This window comes from Mesoplodon densirostris, chromosome 8 (genome assembly GCF_025265405.1).
Source record: "Mesoplodon densirostris isolate mMesDen1 chromosome 8, mMesDen1 primary haplotype, whole genome shotgun sequence".
Lineage (NCBI taxonomy): Eukaryota > Metazoa > Chordata > Mammalia > Artiodactyla > Ziphiidae > Mesoplodon > Mesoplodon densirostris.
The window spans coordinates 27,506,092-27,521,876 of NC_082668.1; the positions used below are offsets into that span (position 1 = coordinate 27,506,092).

General features: G+C 35.8%; 1 protein-coding gene across 2 annotated transcripts in view; it reads left to right on the forward strand.

Moving 5' to 3' along the window:
* Nucleotides 1-6,318, forward strand: part of ACADL (acyl-CoA dehydrogenase long chain) — a 39,537-nt gene extending 33,219 nt beyond the window's left edge. Inside the window, exon 12 of one of the 2 annotated variants that reach the window (XM_060106575.1) lies at nucleotides 5,028-6,318. In XM_060106575.1, the coding sequence (XP_059962558.1) occupies nucleotides 5,028-5,121 (94 nt within the window). In that variant the 3' untranslated portion in view covers nucleotides 5,122-6,318. The remainder of the gene's footprint in view (nucleotides 1-5,027) is intronic. The other variant, XM_060106576.1, reaches the window with a different exon arrangement.
* Nucleotides 6,319-15,785: the final 9,467 nt, after the last annotated feature.

Genomic DNA, 15,785 nt, shown 5'->3' on the forward strand with positions numbered 1-15,785 from the left:
CTGTCCTTTGTCCATTGAGTACAAAGGGAAAGGAGGTGCAAAATCTTTGTATTTTTCAACTGACTATGGAGTGTGTTCAAGTAGATAGAAACAGCTTCACGTTATCAGCTCACCACTAGGATTTTGTCATATTTTTAAAAAGTGAAGATGTACTGCATTATACAATATACTAAATATAAATGTAAATAAATATAAATATATAATATACTAAAGCTTTATTTGAATCATAATACAGAGGGATTAATATCACTTTTTTATTGTTGAATAATATTTTATTATAATTGATTATGGTTAATTATTCAGGTTTTTTCTAGTTTTTTACTGTGACAGTGCCACAATAAACGCCTTCATACATTTATCTTAGATACATGTGTGTTTGATTACAACAGGACAAAGTCCCAAAAGTAGTACTGCTAGTTCAAAAGTATGCATATTTTAAATTTTAATGCATTTCCAGATCATTTCCTCCAGTTTGAAGCAACTCATACTCAAATGAACAAAGTCTAAGGATGACTTCTCCTAAGCTATGAATGTTATTGCCCTTTAAACTTTAAGTGAATCTAATGGGTAAAGAATAGGTTATTATTCTTCCTTTAATTTACATTGACTATTAATTATTTTATTTTGTTTTATTTTATTTTATTTTATTTTACTGTATTAAGAGCACTTAACATGAGATCTACCCTCTTCACAAAATTTTAAGTGTTCCATACAGTATTGTTAGCTGTAGGCACAGTGCTGTACAGCAGGTCTCTAGAACTTATTCATCTTGCTTAACTGAAACTTTATGCCCATTGATTAGTAACTCCCCATTTCCCCCTCCTCTTAGCCCCTGGCAGCCACCATTCCTCTTTGAGTCTATGAATTTGACTATTTTAGATACCTAATATAGGTGGGATCATGTAGTATTTGTCTTTCTGTGACTGGCTTATTTCACTTAGAAGAATGTCCTCAAGGTTCATCCAGGTGGTGACATATTGCAGAATTTCCTTCTTTTTAAGGTTGAATAGTATTCCATTATATGGTATACTACAGTTTCTTTATCCATTCATCTGTCCATGGACATACAGGTTGTTTCCACATCTCGGCTGTTGTGAGTAATACTGTATTGAACATGTGAGCGCTAGCATCACTTGGAGGTCTTGATTTCAATTCTTTCAAATAAATACCTAGAAGTGGGATTTCTGGATCATATGGTAGTTTTATTTCATTTTTTGATGAATTTCCATACTATTTTTCGTAGCAGCTGAGATGCACCACTTTGCATTCCCTCTAACAGTGTGCCAGTATTGCAGTTTCTCCATATCCTCGACAACACTTGTCTTTAGGCTTTTTTGTTAATAGCCATCCTGACAGGTGTGAGATGATATTTCGTTGTGGCTTTGATTTACATTTCCCTCGTGATTAGTGACATTGAGCATTTTTTCATATACCTTTTGGTTGTTTGTATGTCTTCTTTCAAAATATCACTTTTTTAAAACTAAAAAAAAAAGACAATATAGAAAAATTAACCTGCATATAAAAAGGATCTAAGTTGTCATGTCTTAAATTTTTTATTGTGTATTTTGCTCTAAAAATAAATCAAAAGTATTATTTTTTTCTAAGTAGAATTTGTACTTCCTTCAACTTTAAAATAAATTAAATATAGCCTTTTTATTGTATTACATATGAATATTCTTATCATTTCGAAGCAGTACTTGTTTGTCAGTAGGCAGCATCCTCTTCCGTATTTCTTCCTCCATCTCCATAATTTCTTCTTTCCCTCTTCCTATAGTCTTTTGCCTCAGTAATCTCTCCAGGGCATTTCTCCTCCTCATAGCAGAAGATATATTTTTCCTCTTATTTGGAAATATTTTCAGTTTATAAAATTTTCTCAGGGAAGTTTTTGCTATATAGAGAGAAGTCCAATTTAGTTTTGAATCTGAGAATGAGAATGCTATGAGCTTCCAAAAACTTCTTATAATTTTAATCTAAATACAGAGTATCTAAAAGAGAAAAATTATCAAACTAGTATTCAAACTTACTTTCAAATTTATCATTTTGGCAAGCATAATTGAAAACATTTGATTTGCTTATAGTCCTTAATGAGGAAAATAAACATTTATTCAAGTTACATTAAAAACAGAAGCTCCAGCATAGAGCTTCTGTTAGGTATAATTTACTAATTTTCTGTAGCCACTAGGCAGCTCAGAAAGCTTTAATCACAGGGTGTATATAATTTATAACCTTTTATAAAAACTCAGCAACAAGTAGGGTTTTTCCTTCCTTCAGAATGTAGACATGAAGTAGCTAAATGATCTCCTTTTCTTTATCAATCCTTGGACTTGGATTTTGGTATATCCTTCCAGAACTACTTCAAACAGGCCTTAATCAAAAGCAGATTTTTTTTTATCTTTGTATAGTCATGAAATCAAAGTAAACACTGAGTTATGCTAGCACAAATTAAATCATCTCTGGAATTTTTCCTGTGTGTTTTCATGTTTTATTCATAATATTAATTAATCCACCTTATTGACAATATTCAAAATGCTAAGAAAGTAAAATAATAATGGGTGTTTATATTTTTCTACTTAACTGTGCTATTATAACTGCTGCAGGGTATGTAGACATGTCATGGCTCAGTGCTTGTCTAGTTTGGTTCGGTTCTTAAGAAAGGCACGTTAGGTGAAGAGGAGTCAACCATCTACATGGTCCAAGATTAGAGCATAGCATAAATCTTGGTCTCTGTTTTCTCAGAGGCAATTCCATCAGGTCAATAGCAAGCAAAAATTGTAACTTGATGGCTTATTTGAAATCCCTAGTTTCAATTTGAGAGACTGACATTTCCTTTCAGGAATAATAATCCCCTTCTTGGCCAGCTTGTTGGTTTGAAGACTGTATGAACTTTTAAACTAGACTGCTATTTATCTCCCCAAAGACATAGGGAAGGAACTTTTCATAAGATAACGAGAGAGAGTAGTAGGATAATATCAAAAAAGCTAATTAGATACATTAGGCAGTATGTGGATGAAGTGTACAGACTTTGATGAGATAGAAAAAAAATCATTCTAATTGTGTTTTTATATCCTAAGATTAAGCTATATTATTTGTGTGTGTGTGTGTTGCTGAGCCTTGGTTTCACAGATCAAAGAGGTGCTCTTTGCTTTTTGGTTTTGTTTTATTTTTGTTTTCTGTTTGTTTAAAAATAACCAGTCTTAAGCATGTGAGTTTACTTCAGTCTTACTCATTAGGTTTGGGCCTATGATAAGTGAGGCTTAAGTTTTGCCATTTCAAGACCTGTCTGCAGTGCTAGGAAGAGCAGCCTGAGATAGAGAGCTTCATCACTGTGGGGTTAAACATTCCTTCTGCTGCCATTCTCTGTTAATTTTAGTTGATGACTGAATTTAATTAGTAACCTATAAAAGGGCTACTGATCTCTGTCAATTACCTACTCCATTGGAACTTCTTTAATGTGAAAAAAAATATGCCCAACCTGATCCAAAAATGTCTAAAAGCATTGAGATTGCTGAAGTAGGCTGAAATGCCAGTAAGTCCTCTAAATGAAAGTGCTAGATTTTGTGGGCAACAATGGAATCTGTTCAAAAGAAAAAATATATTTGAAAACACATATGTCTCTAGATTTCAAGTTTCATAAGAAAGTAGCTGTTGAGACTCTAAAATTCCTTTGTAATACAGGAAATCAAATCAATAAGTATTTACTGAGCGCTCACTGTTTGTAAGGTACCATGGTGAACGTGGACAAGGAAAAGTTCAGAATTGGTCATGTTCCTAGAGAGCTTGCACATTTAATTTGTCTCAAATTAAATTTAAAAAAAAATTTAATGCTTGAAAAAAATGCCTTTGCATTTGTCTACTAGAAAAGTCCAAAGCTCAGTAACTAATCTTACATTTCTGGGCCAATGAAAATGATGAGGTATAATAAAAAAGATACTTGCGGGCCTCCCTGGTGGCGCAGTGGTTGAGAGTCCGCCTGCCGATGCAGGGGACGCGGGTTCGTGCCCCGATCCCGGAGGATCCCACATGCCGCGGAGCGGCTGGGCCCGCGAGCCATGGCCGCGGGGCCTGTGTGTCCGGAGCCTGTGCTCCGCAACGGGAGAGGCCACAGTAGTGAGAGGCCCGCGTACAGCCAAAAAAAAAAAAAAAAAAGATACTTGCCAAAGTGGCAAGATACCTACCTTTTCATTCCAGGCTGCCAATGATCTGTTATGTGACCATTAAATAGCAACCATTAATTAGTATATGTATTAGCTTTTCAGCATCTCAGTTCCTTTACCTGCAAAACAATAATAATATTTATCCTCCCTAATTCCAGAGCTGAGAGGATAAAATGAGATGAGAAAAGGTAAAACCAACTATATAGTGTTATGGTTGCTGTCATCACTACCAAAAGTGAATTCCTTCTTGTTTTTTTATGGCAGTATACTCAGCCACTCAGTATTTCAACCTCATACATTACTGGAGTGACTGTTAATCATTTCTAAAAAATAAGTTACTTGTTAACTTTGTGAAGTAATATTTTCTGAAGCATCAGTTTATACTGCTGATGGCAGCAGTAGTGATGGGAATCTAAAGGATGTTAGAAAATATGTATCTTCTTTTCTCTTTTGTTTTTTTATAAAACCAGTAGATTTCAGCTTTTGGGGGGAAACATTAAAGGTAACAAGATAGTAAGACATTCCATCCATTTCTAAGTTTACAATTGCCCTTTTTGGAATGTTATTATATGTGCTGAATTTTACAAAATTAAATCAAAAGAAACATACTTAGAAATGTTATTTTGAATTTGTAATCTCTTCAAGCAGGCTAAAACAAAACTATACAAATGATCAATATCTTAATAGAATTTTATAATTATACCAATCTAGGGTTGATGCCATACGGAAAAAAAAGTAATTTATGAAGAACTTTTATTGTTTGGATTTCATTAAATGAACACTTTAAAGTAATTAATAGTTACCTGGTGAGACAAAATTTATAATTTCTAATATCTTTTATTTATTCATTCAATCATCTTCTTATTTATCCAGAGCTTATGTGGATGCCCGAGTTCAGCCAATCTATGGTGGTACCAATGAAATAATGAAGGAGCTAATTGCAAGAGAGATCGTCAGTGACAAGTAGACATCTGCCCACATCCTGGAATCCTATTACAACTAATCTGGTTTTAAATCTACTCAAGATAAAATACAACCTGGAAAGGGAGGGAACACTAAACATGTTTTTATATGTTCTCTCTACAGAGATAGAAATCAAATACAAATACAAGATTAACACAGTGGGAGGAGAAATCTTTGAATCCAAAGATCCTAAAGTTTTCCAATATAAAAGTTGGTAGGATCCTAAACCTTTCCAATTAAAAGGTTTAAGTTTTAATTTTTTATATAGCTAAAAGGCAAAGATTTTCTGATTCTAGAAGTCTTAATGTTTCATTTATCCTTAAAATTCTAAAAGAGCGTAGTCACTTAGATCTTTAAAATTGAGGCAGAAATAATTTTGTTGTTATATTATAAAAATGGGATTAATAATATTTACAGCACATTGACTTTAAAAAGGAAAAATAAATATAATTTACAATGCAAAATACGTTTAGCTATCTCTTGGTCCAAATTCCCCTGAACAGTGGTTTCTACCACCCTATCCTAAGCCTCTGTTTTTAAGTAATGAAACACTTTCTTCAAGCCAAAGCTTATGCCGAGTCCTTGTGAAATCCTGTTGTGTGAAGAGCTGCTCTGGCTGAAGCACGAAGCCTTCCTACCTTATGGCCTTAGAATCACTAGACTCAGCTAAGCAAACCCCCACTAGAGAATGCCACTGGTTGCGTCAACCACTGACCCCTGGGCTTTCAACTGATTTCCATCCCAGTTTAATTTCTAGGAGAACACAGAATAATCCATCATCCTTTAGTTTCAAGATATTGGTGTATTTATAGGTATCAAAACAGTGACTTTTATTTTGAAGCAGTGTAATTTTTTAATTAAGTTAACAGATTTATACTTTGTGTCATCTATAAGCCAGGCTGACGAGAAATATGATTTTAAAAATTGGCAAGATCCCTGCTAATAAGTGAATAAATAAGTTGTAATAAATAAGGTAAGAAGCAAGTAAATAAACAAAATAATTTCAAATAATGATAAAGGCAGTAAAGGAAATAAAGTAAGCATTTAAAGTAGGAAAGTGAGGAAACAACATTTGGTTTAAGACTATTATCAAAAAATAAGCCATTTAAACTGCTAGCATCATTTTTGTACTTGTTTTTCTTTGCATATATTGCTCAGACAGTGAATAAAGTAGTTTTTAAATGGAAATAAATAGGTGTATTCTTGTTTAACTTAGAGAACCTAAACATTTTATTTGGTGTTGTGGGTATTAAGCATTATTTTTTGGGTTTTTTTTTTTTTTTTTTTTTTTTTTGCAGTACACGGGCCTCTCACTGTTGTGGCCTTTCCCGTTGTGGAGCACAGGCTCAGCGGGCATGGCTCACGGGCCCAGCCGCTTCGGGGCATGTGGGATCTTCCCGGACCAGGGCACGAACCCGTGTCCCCTGCATCGCCAGGCGGACTCTCAACCACTGCGCCACCAGGGAAGCCCCTAAGCATTGTTTTTTAATGCAGTCTTTACAACTGGATAGAGCAGAGAGTAGAGAAAATACTTTGATACCATTCTATCCTAGTCTTATATACCTTCAATTTGCTCTTGAGTCGAAGTTTGTATGATTGCCAACTTGAGTCCTTGCTCAGTAAATATCACACAAAATTGGTTAAAATAAATTCTTATTAGATATTACTGTATTTGCCACTTTCACCTCACTCCTACTACCAGGAAACAGTAGAGAATTAGACCAACCGCCCCAGCCCCAGCCCCAGCCCCTTTCCCAGGCTTAAAGGAAACTAGATTTTAGGAATTAAACATCTGTAAGATAAACAGTAAAGTAACACAGTAGGAAATGCCTGCTATATAGAGGTGGACAAACCTAGGTTTGAATGATGACTGTACCATTTAGTAGCCATCGGACCTTGGGCAAATTATTTAACTTCTCAGGATTCTTTCAGGTGCAAATGACAAAGAAACCCAATTCAGACCATCCTAGGCAAAAACTTTGAGTGTGCTAGCTAAAATGAATTGTAGAGTAGCTCATACAATCTAAAGAACTGTAGGAACTCGTGTCTCAAGGGCCTGATTGAGGTTCAGGACTGTCAGCACTTACACTATATCCGTTTATTTCTACTTTTCTTTGCAAATTGGCCTAATGCACAGTGCAGAGAAATTTCATCATAGGGCCTGTAAAAATGACCTTGGGCTGCTCCAGACCTACATCCTTCAGCACAATATCATTATAAGGTGGGGAAAGGTGCACTATAATTGACAGTCTCACCAGGAGCACACAGACTGGGGGAAGCAGTTCCTGAAGCAGAAAGTGGTATTATCAGAAGAAAGGGAAAAGAAAGTCTGCTGGGCAGCCCTTAATCACACTCACACACACGCACAAAGTTATTACAGTCCACTAGAGCTAGGAATAGGTTCTTGTAATTTTTCTATATCAGAAAGTGAAAGGATTTCTAAGGTAGGATATTTTCTTGGAATGATCCCTGAGATCTGTTTTCTATCTCTTCTAAGCTAGTTGTTTACCTTGCAAATTCAGTCTTCTTTTGCACCCCCAAAAGAAGCAAGTGTTGTAGCATGAGCTTACAGCAAAAAGCAAAACAGGGAACTCAGAATGTGTTCCTTAACCTTCTATTTAGTTTTCATTTCTTAAATAGCTAATCTTCATGTTTTGCTTGTATGGCTTTGATAGTTGTCCCCTAGGGAAGGAATTTATCATCTGTATCTCACGCAGTGCTAAGTGCTCAAGAAATGATAAATAATAATAATGCTCAAAGGAACAGACTGGACCAACACAGCAAGAAAGCCACACTGTGTAAATAATTAATAAGAATCAAAAAGCCTGAGTAATTTTGGGTTTTGGCTGAGATTTTTAGAATCATAATTATTGCCTTAAAATTATTTTTGCCCTTTATTCTTTGATGTTGTCATTGAAAATGACAGTATGTAGAAGAAGCTGTTTTGATTTGCTGTTTTAAAAATCTAACTGCAAATCCTTACTAATCTAGTAATTTTAGTAGTTTATTGCTCAAGGTATAAGATTTCTAGGAGACTGTTTTTTTTCATATGTCAGTATTATTTTTGGCACACACAGCATTTATTTATTTGGAGTCTTTGAAAAGATTTGACATTGAGATGGAAACCAACTGTAGGCCTATCATGTCTACTGCTTTATAATAAATGTCGAAAAGGAGTTTTACGCTATTTTTGAAATCTCATTATCATGAGAAACATTTTTTTTTAGATGTTGGGGGTAGGAGTTTATTAATTTATTTATTTTTGCTGTGTTGGGTCTTCGTTTCTGTGTGAGGGCTTTCTCTAGTTGTGGCAAGCGGGGCCCACTCTTCATTGCGGTGTGTGGGCCTCTCACTATTGCAGCCTCTCTTGTTGCAGAGCACAGGCTCCAGACGCGCAGGCTCAGTAGTTGTGGCTCACAGGCCTAGTTGCTCCGCGGCATGTGGGATCCTCCCAGACCAGGGCTCGAACCCGTGTCCCCTGCATTAGCAGGCAGATTCTCAACCACTGCGCCACCAGGGAAGCCCCATGAGAAACTTTTTAAAAAATTACAGAAAAATTCAAACACACTCAAAAATAGTGAAGATACTGTAATGAGCCTCTAGCTTCAACATTTGCCAGTGATCTCCCTCACGTTTTTTTCTCAATAATTTTTTTTTTTCGTTACGCGGGCCTCTCACTGCTGTGGCCTCTCCCGTTGCGGAGCACAGGCTCCGGATGCGCAGGCCCAGCGGCCATGGCTCACGGACCCAGCCGCTCCACGGCATGTGGGATCTTCCCGGACCGGGGCACGAACCCGTGTCCCCTGCCTCGGCAGGCGGACTCTCAACCACTGTGCCACCAGGGAAGCCCCTTTTCTCAATAATTTTGAAGCAAATCCCAATCATGATCCTATTTCATACACATATATATTTCAGAATATGTATCTAACTGATATATCTAACTGATGAAGTTTTTTTTTTTGTAACCACAAGGCCATTATCATAATTTTAAAACTTAAATTTAAAATACAGTTCCAAATTAACAGTAAAGTCTTCTCAGTTGCGTCAAGAATGCCTTTTGTAGTTGGTTTGTTCAAATCAGGATCCAAGCAAGGTCCACAAATTGCATTTTTTGGTATTGTCTTCTATATCTTTTATAACAGTCAGTCTTCCCTTCTCTCTTTTTCCTTCTCCCTTTATTTTAAATTTTATTTTTTAAATGAACATACAGCAAATTTGCTTCTTTGGGGTATATATACATATAATAAAATTGCCTTTTTTGGTACTCTGAATTTTAGCGCATATATAGATTAGTGCAACCACCACAGTCAGGATACAGAACAGTTTCATTAACCCCAAAAACTACCTCATGCCCTTTATAGTCACATCATTTCTGCTTCTCTAACCACTGGCAACTACTGATATGTTCTCTGTTATTATATTTTTATCATTTTGGAACTCATATAAATGGAATCATATAGTATGTAACCTTTTAAGAGTAGCTTTCTCTTAGCAAAGTGCATTTAAGATTCATTCACGTTGTGTGAATTAATAGCTCGTTCCTTTTTCAGTGCTAAATAGAGTCCAGTGTATGGGTGTACCACAGTTTATTCATTCATCTGCTTAAGGACATTTTGATTGCTGAAATTAAATACCCAGGCAAGAAATTTTGCGGTCATAAAGGTAAATGTATGTTTAACTTTATAAGAAACTTTCAGGCTGTTTTTCCAGAATTCCTGTGCCATTTTGCCTTCCCACCAGCAATATGAGTTCCAACTGTTCTGCATCTTCTCTAGCACTTGTATTTTTTTATTTTAGCCATTCTAATAGATATGTAGTGGTATCTCACTGCAGTTTTAATTTGCATTTCCCTAATGTCTAATGATATTGAACAGCTTCTCATGTGATTATTTGCCTTTCACATATCATCTTTGGTGAATTATCTGTTCAGATCTTTTGCCTACTTTTAGTTGGGTTGCTTGTTTTCTTAATATCGAGTTTTGAGGGTTCTTTATATATTTTAAACTGTTGAGCACAAGGCATATTCAGGTTGACAGATTCAGCCAGTAAAGAAACAATGAGACCTTTATAGACTCAGTTTTTTGCTTACATAGGGAGTGCAAAGATGAGTAGCCAAAGGTGCCAGTCCTCTGTGGCCTTTGCACAAGATGACACAAACAAAAGAGGCCAGATGACTGCAACGAGAATGATGGGATGGATATTCCTGCTGAGGTTTCCATTCCATGATACTGCTAATCAGTTTTATAGCTGCAGATTTGCCTTAAGGATGGTGAGGCAGAAAGCCTCATACCCCACCAGAACCTGAAAACAATTGAGAAACTGCCTAATGACAGCCCCCTGGGTAGGTAGGGAAGCGAGTGAGAAATAACATCGTAGCAGCACCTCGCGGGTCTCCCATGCTCTCCTGTTCCAGGAGGGTCACAAGGCATTCTGTCATTCTGTCAAGTTCAGCCGCTGTCCAAGCCTTGCCTATGTGGCCTGTGTGGAAACATGCAAGGTCGTCAGGCTCTGGCTGTTCCCCTAGAGATACAAGTCCTTTCTCAGATATGTGATTTGTAAATATTTTCTCCCTATCTGTAGCTAGTACCTTCATTCTTGTAACAGTGGGTTTCATAGAGCAAAAGTTTTTAATTTTGATGAAGTTTGATTTATCAATTTTTTCTTTTATGTAGTACATTTTTGGTATATCTAAGAACTCTTGGCTCAAACTCAAATCATAAAGTTTTTCTCCTGTTTTCTTTTAGGCATCTTATATTTTGTGTTGTTCACTTAGATCTGTGTTCCATTTAGTAATTTTTTTAGGGGTGAGATTTAGGTCAAGGTGCATTTTTTTTTTGCATATAGATGTATAGATGTCTAATTCTTCTTATAGCATTTGTTGAAAAGAGTATCTTTTTTTCATTGAATTGCCTTTGTACTTTTGTCAAAAATCAATTGACCATATTGTGTGGATCTACTTCTGGACTCAGTTCTGTTTCATTGTGTATCTTCCTCTTTATCTTAGTTACAGAAAGTTTTAGTTATAGAAAGTTTTAAAATCAGATAATGGGACTCCTCTAACTTTATTCTTTTTCGAAATTGTTTTTGCCATTCTGATTTCTTTAGCTTTCCATGCAAGTTTTAAAATCAACTTATCTATATCTACAAAAAGAAAAACAAATCCTGCTGGGTTTTGATTGGAATTGCAGTAAATCTATAAATTTGGAGAGAATTGCCATTTTTGCTATGTCGAATCTTCCAATCCTGGAATGGGAATGTCTGTTTATTTAGATCTTTGGTTTATTTCTTCAGCATTTTGTAGTCTTCAACATAGAGATCCTATATGTGTTTTGTTATATTTATAATTAAGTATTTCATTTTGGGGGGGCAGCTACTGTAAATTGTATTAATGCTTAATTCTGGTTTACAATTGTTTATTGTCAATATAATTTACTGTTCTTTGTTGACCTTGAGTCCTATTGTCTACTAAACTCACTTATAAATTCTAGGAGTTTTTTTGTAGATTCCTTGGGATTTTCTACATAGACAATAATGTCATCCATGAATACGGACAGTTTTATTTCTTTTTAACCTGTATACCCTTCATTTCTTTTCTCCTTCTTTCCTTCCTCCCTTCCTTGTTTCCTTCCTTCCTCCCTCCCTTCTTCTCTCTCTTCCTTTCTTTCTTTCTTTCTTTCTTTCCCTTCCTTCCTCCCTTCCCTGTTTCCTTCCTTCCTCCCTCCCTCCCTCCCTCTCTCTTCCTCTTTCATTCTCTTTCTTCCTTCCTTTCTTCCTTTCTTCCTTTCTTCCTTCCTTCCTTCCTTTCTTTCTTTCCCTTCCTTCCTTCCTCCCTTTCTTCCTTTCTTCTTTCTTTCTTTCTTTCTTTCTTTCCCTTCTTCCTTCCTTCCTTCCTTCCTCCCTCCCTTCCTTGTTTCCTTCCTTCCTCCCTCCCTCCTTCTCTCTATTCCTCTTTCATTCTATTCCTTCCTTCCTTTCTTTCCTTCTTTTTTTCTTCCTTTCTTCCTTCCTGTCTTTCTTTCTTTCTCTTTCTTTCCCTTCCTTCCTTCCTCCCTCCCTTTCTTCCTTCCTTCCTCCTTTTCTTCCTTCCTTTCTTTTTCTTTCTTTCTCCATTCCTCCCTCTATTCCTTTCTTCCTTCCTTCCTTTCTTTCTTTCTTTCTTTCTTTCTCTCTTATTGTACTTACTAGGACTTCCACTACAGTGTTGCATAGGAATGATAAGAATGGACATGCTTGTTTGCTTCTGATCTTAGAAGGAAAACATTCAGGCTTTCACATTAAAAATGATTTCTTTATAGTAGATTTTTAGTAGAAGATTAGATTAGATTGAAGAGATTCCATTCTGTTCCTAATTTGATGAGAGTTTTTATCATTAATGGATATTGAATTCTGTCAAATATTTTCTACATCAATCAATATGAACATGTGGTTTTTTTCCTTTGGATTATTAATTTAGTGAATTACATTGATTGCATTTTGAATATTGATCCAACCTTGCATTCCTGGGATAAACCCCACTTGGTCATCATGTGTCCTAATTTTTACATATTACTTGGTTCTATTTGATATAGTTTATTGGGAATTTTTACATCTATCTTCATAAGAGATATTTGCCTGTAATTTTCTTTTCTTGCACTGTCTCTGCCTGGTTTTGTTATCCTGGTAATGCTGACCTCATAAAATGAGTTGGGGATTATTACTTTCTTTTTCCTCCATGCCATTGATTTGTTGGAAAAAACCTGGTCATTTATTTTATAGAATGTCCACCATTATTGATCTGACTGATTTCTCATGGTGATTTCTAATTTAATCCTCTATTCCCTATGTTTCCTGTAAACTGATAGTTAATGATAGAGGCTTGATTACACTCAGGCTCAATATTTTTTGCCCTGGAAACTTAATATGCAGTGCTGTGAATATTCTATTGCATCACACTATGAGATATAATATCTAGTTGTCTCACTTTTAGACACACTGAGATTGATCAGTAGATTCAGACAGTATTAGTCTTATATCTTTGTAAAATTCCCTATCAACATTTTACCTAATGGTTTTAACATCCATTGATAGTTATTTACAAGATCTATTATTTAATTAGGAGTTGTAAAGGATGACTTTCTAATTTTCTAACTCCTTTTTGCATTTATCAACTTTCATGAAAAAGAACAATCATCAACTTTTTGAATAACTGGGTACTCTGGGTATCAGAAGAAGACACAGAAGTGCAAGAGGTTTGTTGAGAGGTAACATCTATCAAAGATGGACAAGGAAGGAAGTCATATTGGGCAGAGATAAATAAAAGAGTCTTAGGTCATGAAGCAGATCTGACAAAATCTTGTCCAATCCAAGGAGGAGCTCTGGAGTAAAGGCTGCCCATTAGAGGATTCCCACATTTGGCAGAAATGATTAGTCCCTGGTTCTGTGCTGCTCAGTCATTGTCCAAGGACTGCCTGGGGAGGGGATGGCCTTGGTTCAAAAGCTCATGTGAATCCTAAAGGTACTAACAGCTGGAGGCAAGTTGTTTCCTGAAGGGAGATCTGGGTGTTGCACCTACATGGCTGCCACATGCTGACATAGAATTTATAAATAAAAGGCAGAATAAATTCTTGATTTTTTTTCCTTTTATCAATTTTTAGAGTAATGCATAGGTGCCCTAAGAACTTCTGATGGTAGTGATTTTTTGGTATAAATAAGAACTCTTGGATTTTGGAGATGTTGATACATTTTAATTATTACAGTCATTATTCTTTTGGGTACATAGATAGTTTCATCTTAGGCCAATAAGAATCTCTTCAAGTTTTTATTATGGAAAATGTCAAACATACACAAAAGTACAGAAAATCGTATAATGAACCACAATGTATACATCACCAAGCTTTGATGATAATCAATTCATGACTAATCTTTAGTCATCTATATCCCTATATACCCTCTACTCTCATGGATTATTGTAAAACAAATGCCAGACGTCATGTAATCCTGAATCATTTCAACATGACGCCTTTTTTTTATGATAGTGTCCTTGGTCTCTGGCACAACAAAAATTTCCATACCCATTGTATACAATTTCTGCCCTAGAGTTGAAATCAGCCATTTTCCCAAAGATCCCTAGTTTATTTTAGTTGGATTTTTCTAGTTTCAAGCTATTACCAAATTTATTTGTTTACTTTACATTCTGTTTCATGAAATTCCTCTTGAAATTATTTTGATTACTAAAAACTGTATTTCTTATTCAGTCTTTTTCTTAAATTTAAACTCACCAGAAGTTTATATTACTATATCCCAAGAGAAGTTATGTTCCACTTTACAGTAGAAAAGTATATAGATAGAATGTTTTCTGGTGTAAGAAACAGAAAGCCTAAATCAAATTTGGCTTTAAAAATTGATGAAAGGGCTCACAAAACTAGAAAGCTCAGAGATAGGGCAGACTCAAAGCTGGTTGACTGCATAGCTTAGCTTTTCACTAAAGACCCACCTTACCAGTTTATTTTCATCTTTGTGTTCTGTCATTTAGAGTGTAGGGCTAATTTTAAAACTGGCTTCTCTGATGGTGATGGGATGGACTTTCTTATTCATATCTAAAGTGACAAAATGCACTCCTGCCCAGTATTTTGGGCATAAGAGCTGAAATTCACTCTCATGGGGTTCGTTAGTTAGTCCCATGTCCATCTCTGAACCAATGATTGTGCGAAAGGAAATGGAATGCCTTAATTGGCTTAAGGCAACTGGGGTCCACTTTAGGACATGGATTCACTCAAAGCACATGAGCTGGGTGGAGAGCTGCATAACAGCATGAAAAACAGGAAAAATGTTAGGAAAGGGAAATTGTGGAATAGAAACTAAATTAGGCAACTAACAAATACCTACTATAACAACTACAAACTAGACCTGGTTGTTAGGATCAGTGCCTGAAGACTGTCACATCTTTTGACATGACTTTTGTAGTAGAGTTTTAATATTAGTCCATGCACAGATCTCCTTTTTGGGCACGTAAGAAGTTTATATTTCCTGGTTCCCTTGTAATTTTGTGACTAGTCCTTGCCAATGGATTGTGGGTGGAAGTGTTGTACCCTGTGGCAGGAATTGTAGAGGTGTTATGGGTGTCACATATGATCAAAGTATAGAATGTAGATTCAACTTATGGAAGACAAGCACTCTGGAAAGTTACCTGGACCTGCAACAGACTTTGTGTGAGAAAGAAAGTTTTTTTGTGTGTTAATTCACTGTAATTTGGGGGGTTGTTTGTTACTGCATCATAACTTGACCCATCATGACTGATAAAACTTCCATATGTTCTTATACATGGTAAGTAATTGAGGAAATAGAACCAGTGTTACAATATATATGTAACACCTTCAGCGACCCCAAGAAATTGCCCTGATATGCATACTTCATATGAAATGAATCAGAATATTGGGACAGTTTTTCAATTGTAGTGAGTTCTGACCAGTATTTCTGGATATGCTTGTTTAGGGTAAAGCCCTATAGGAGTAGTGTCTGAAAACACTACTTCCTTAATGCAAAACTCTTCAATGGTTCCACTATTACCTACAGAATAAACTTTACATTCCTTACTTAAACTTCCATATTTTGGTCCTAATCTACCTTTGTAGACTGCACACCGTTATTCTTTTTAATTGCATCAGTATGTTCAGCAATCGTAACACCCAT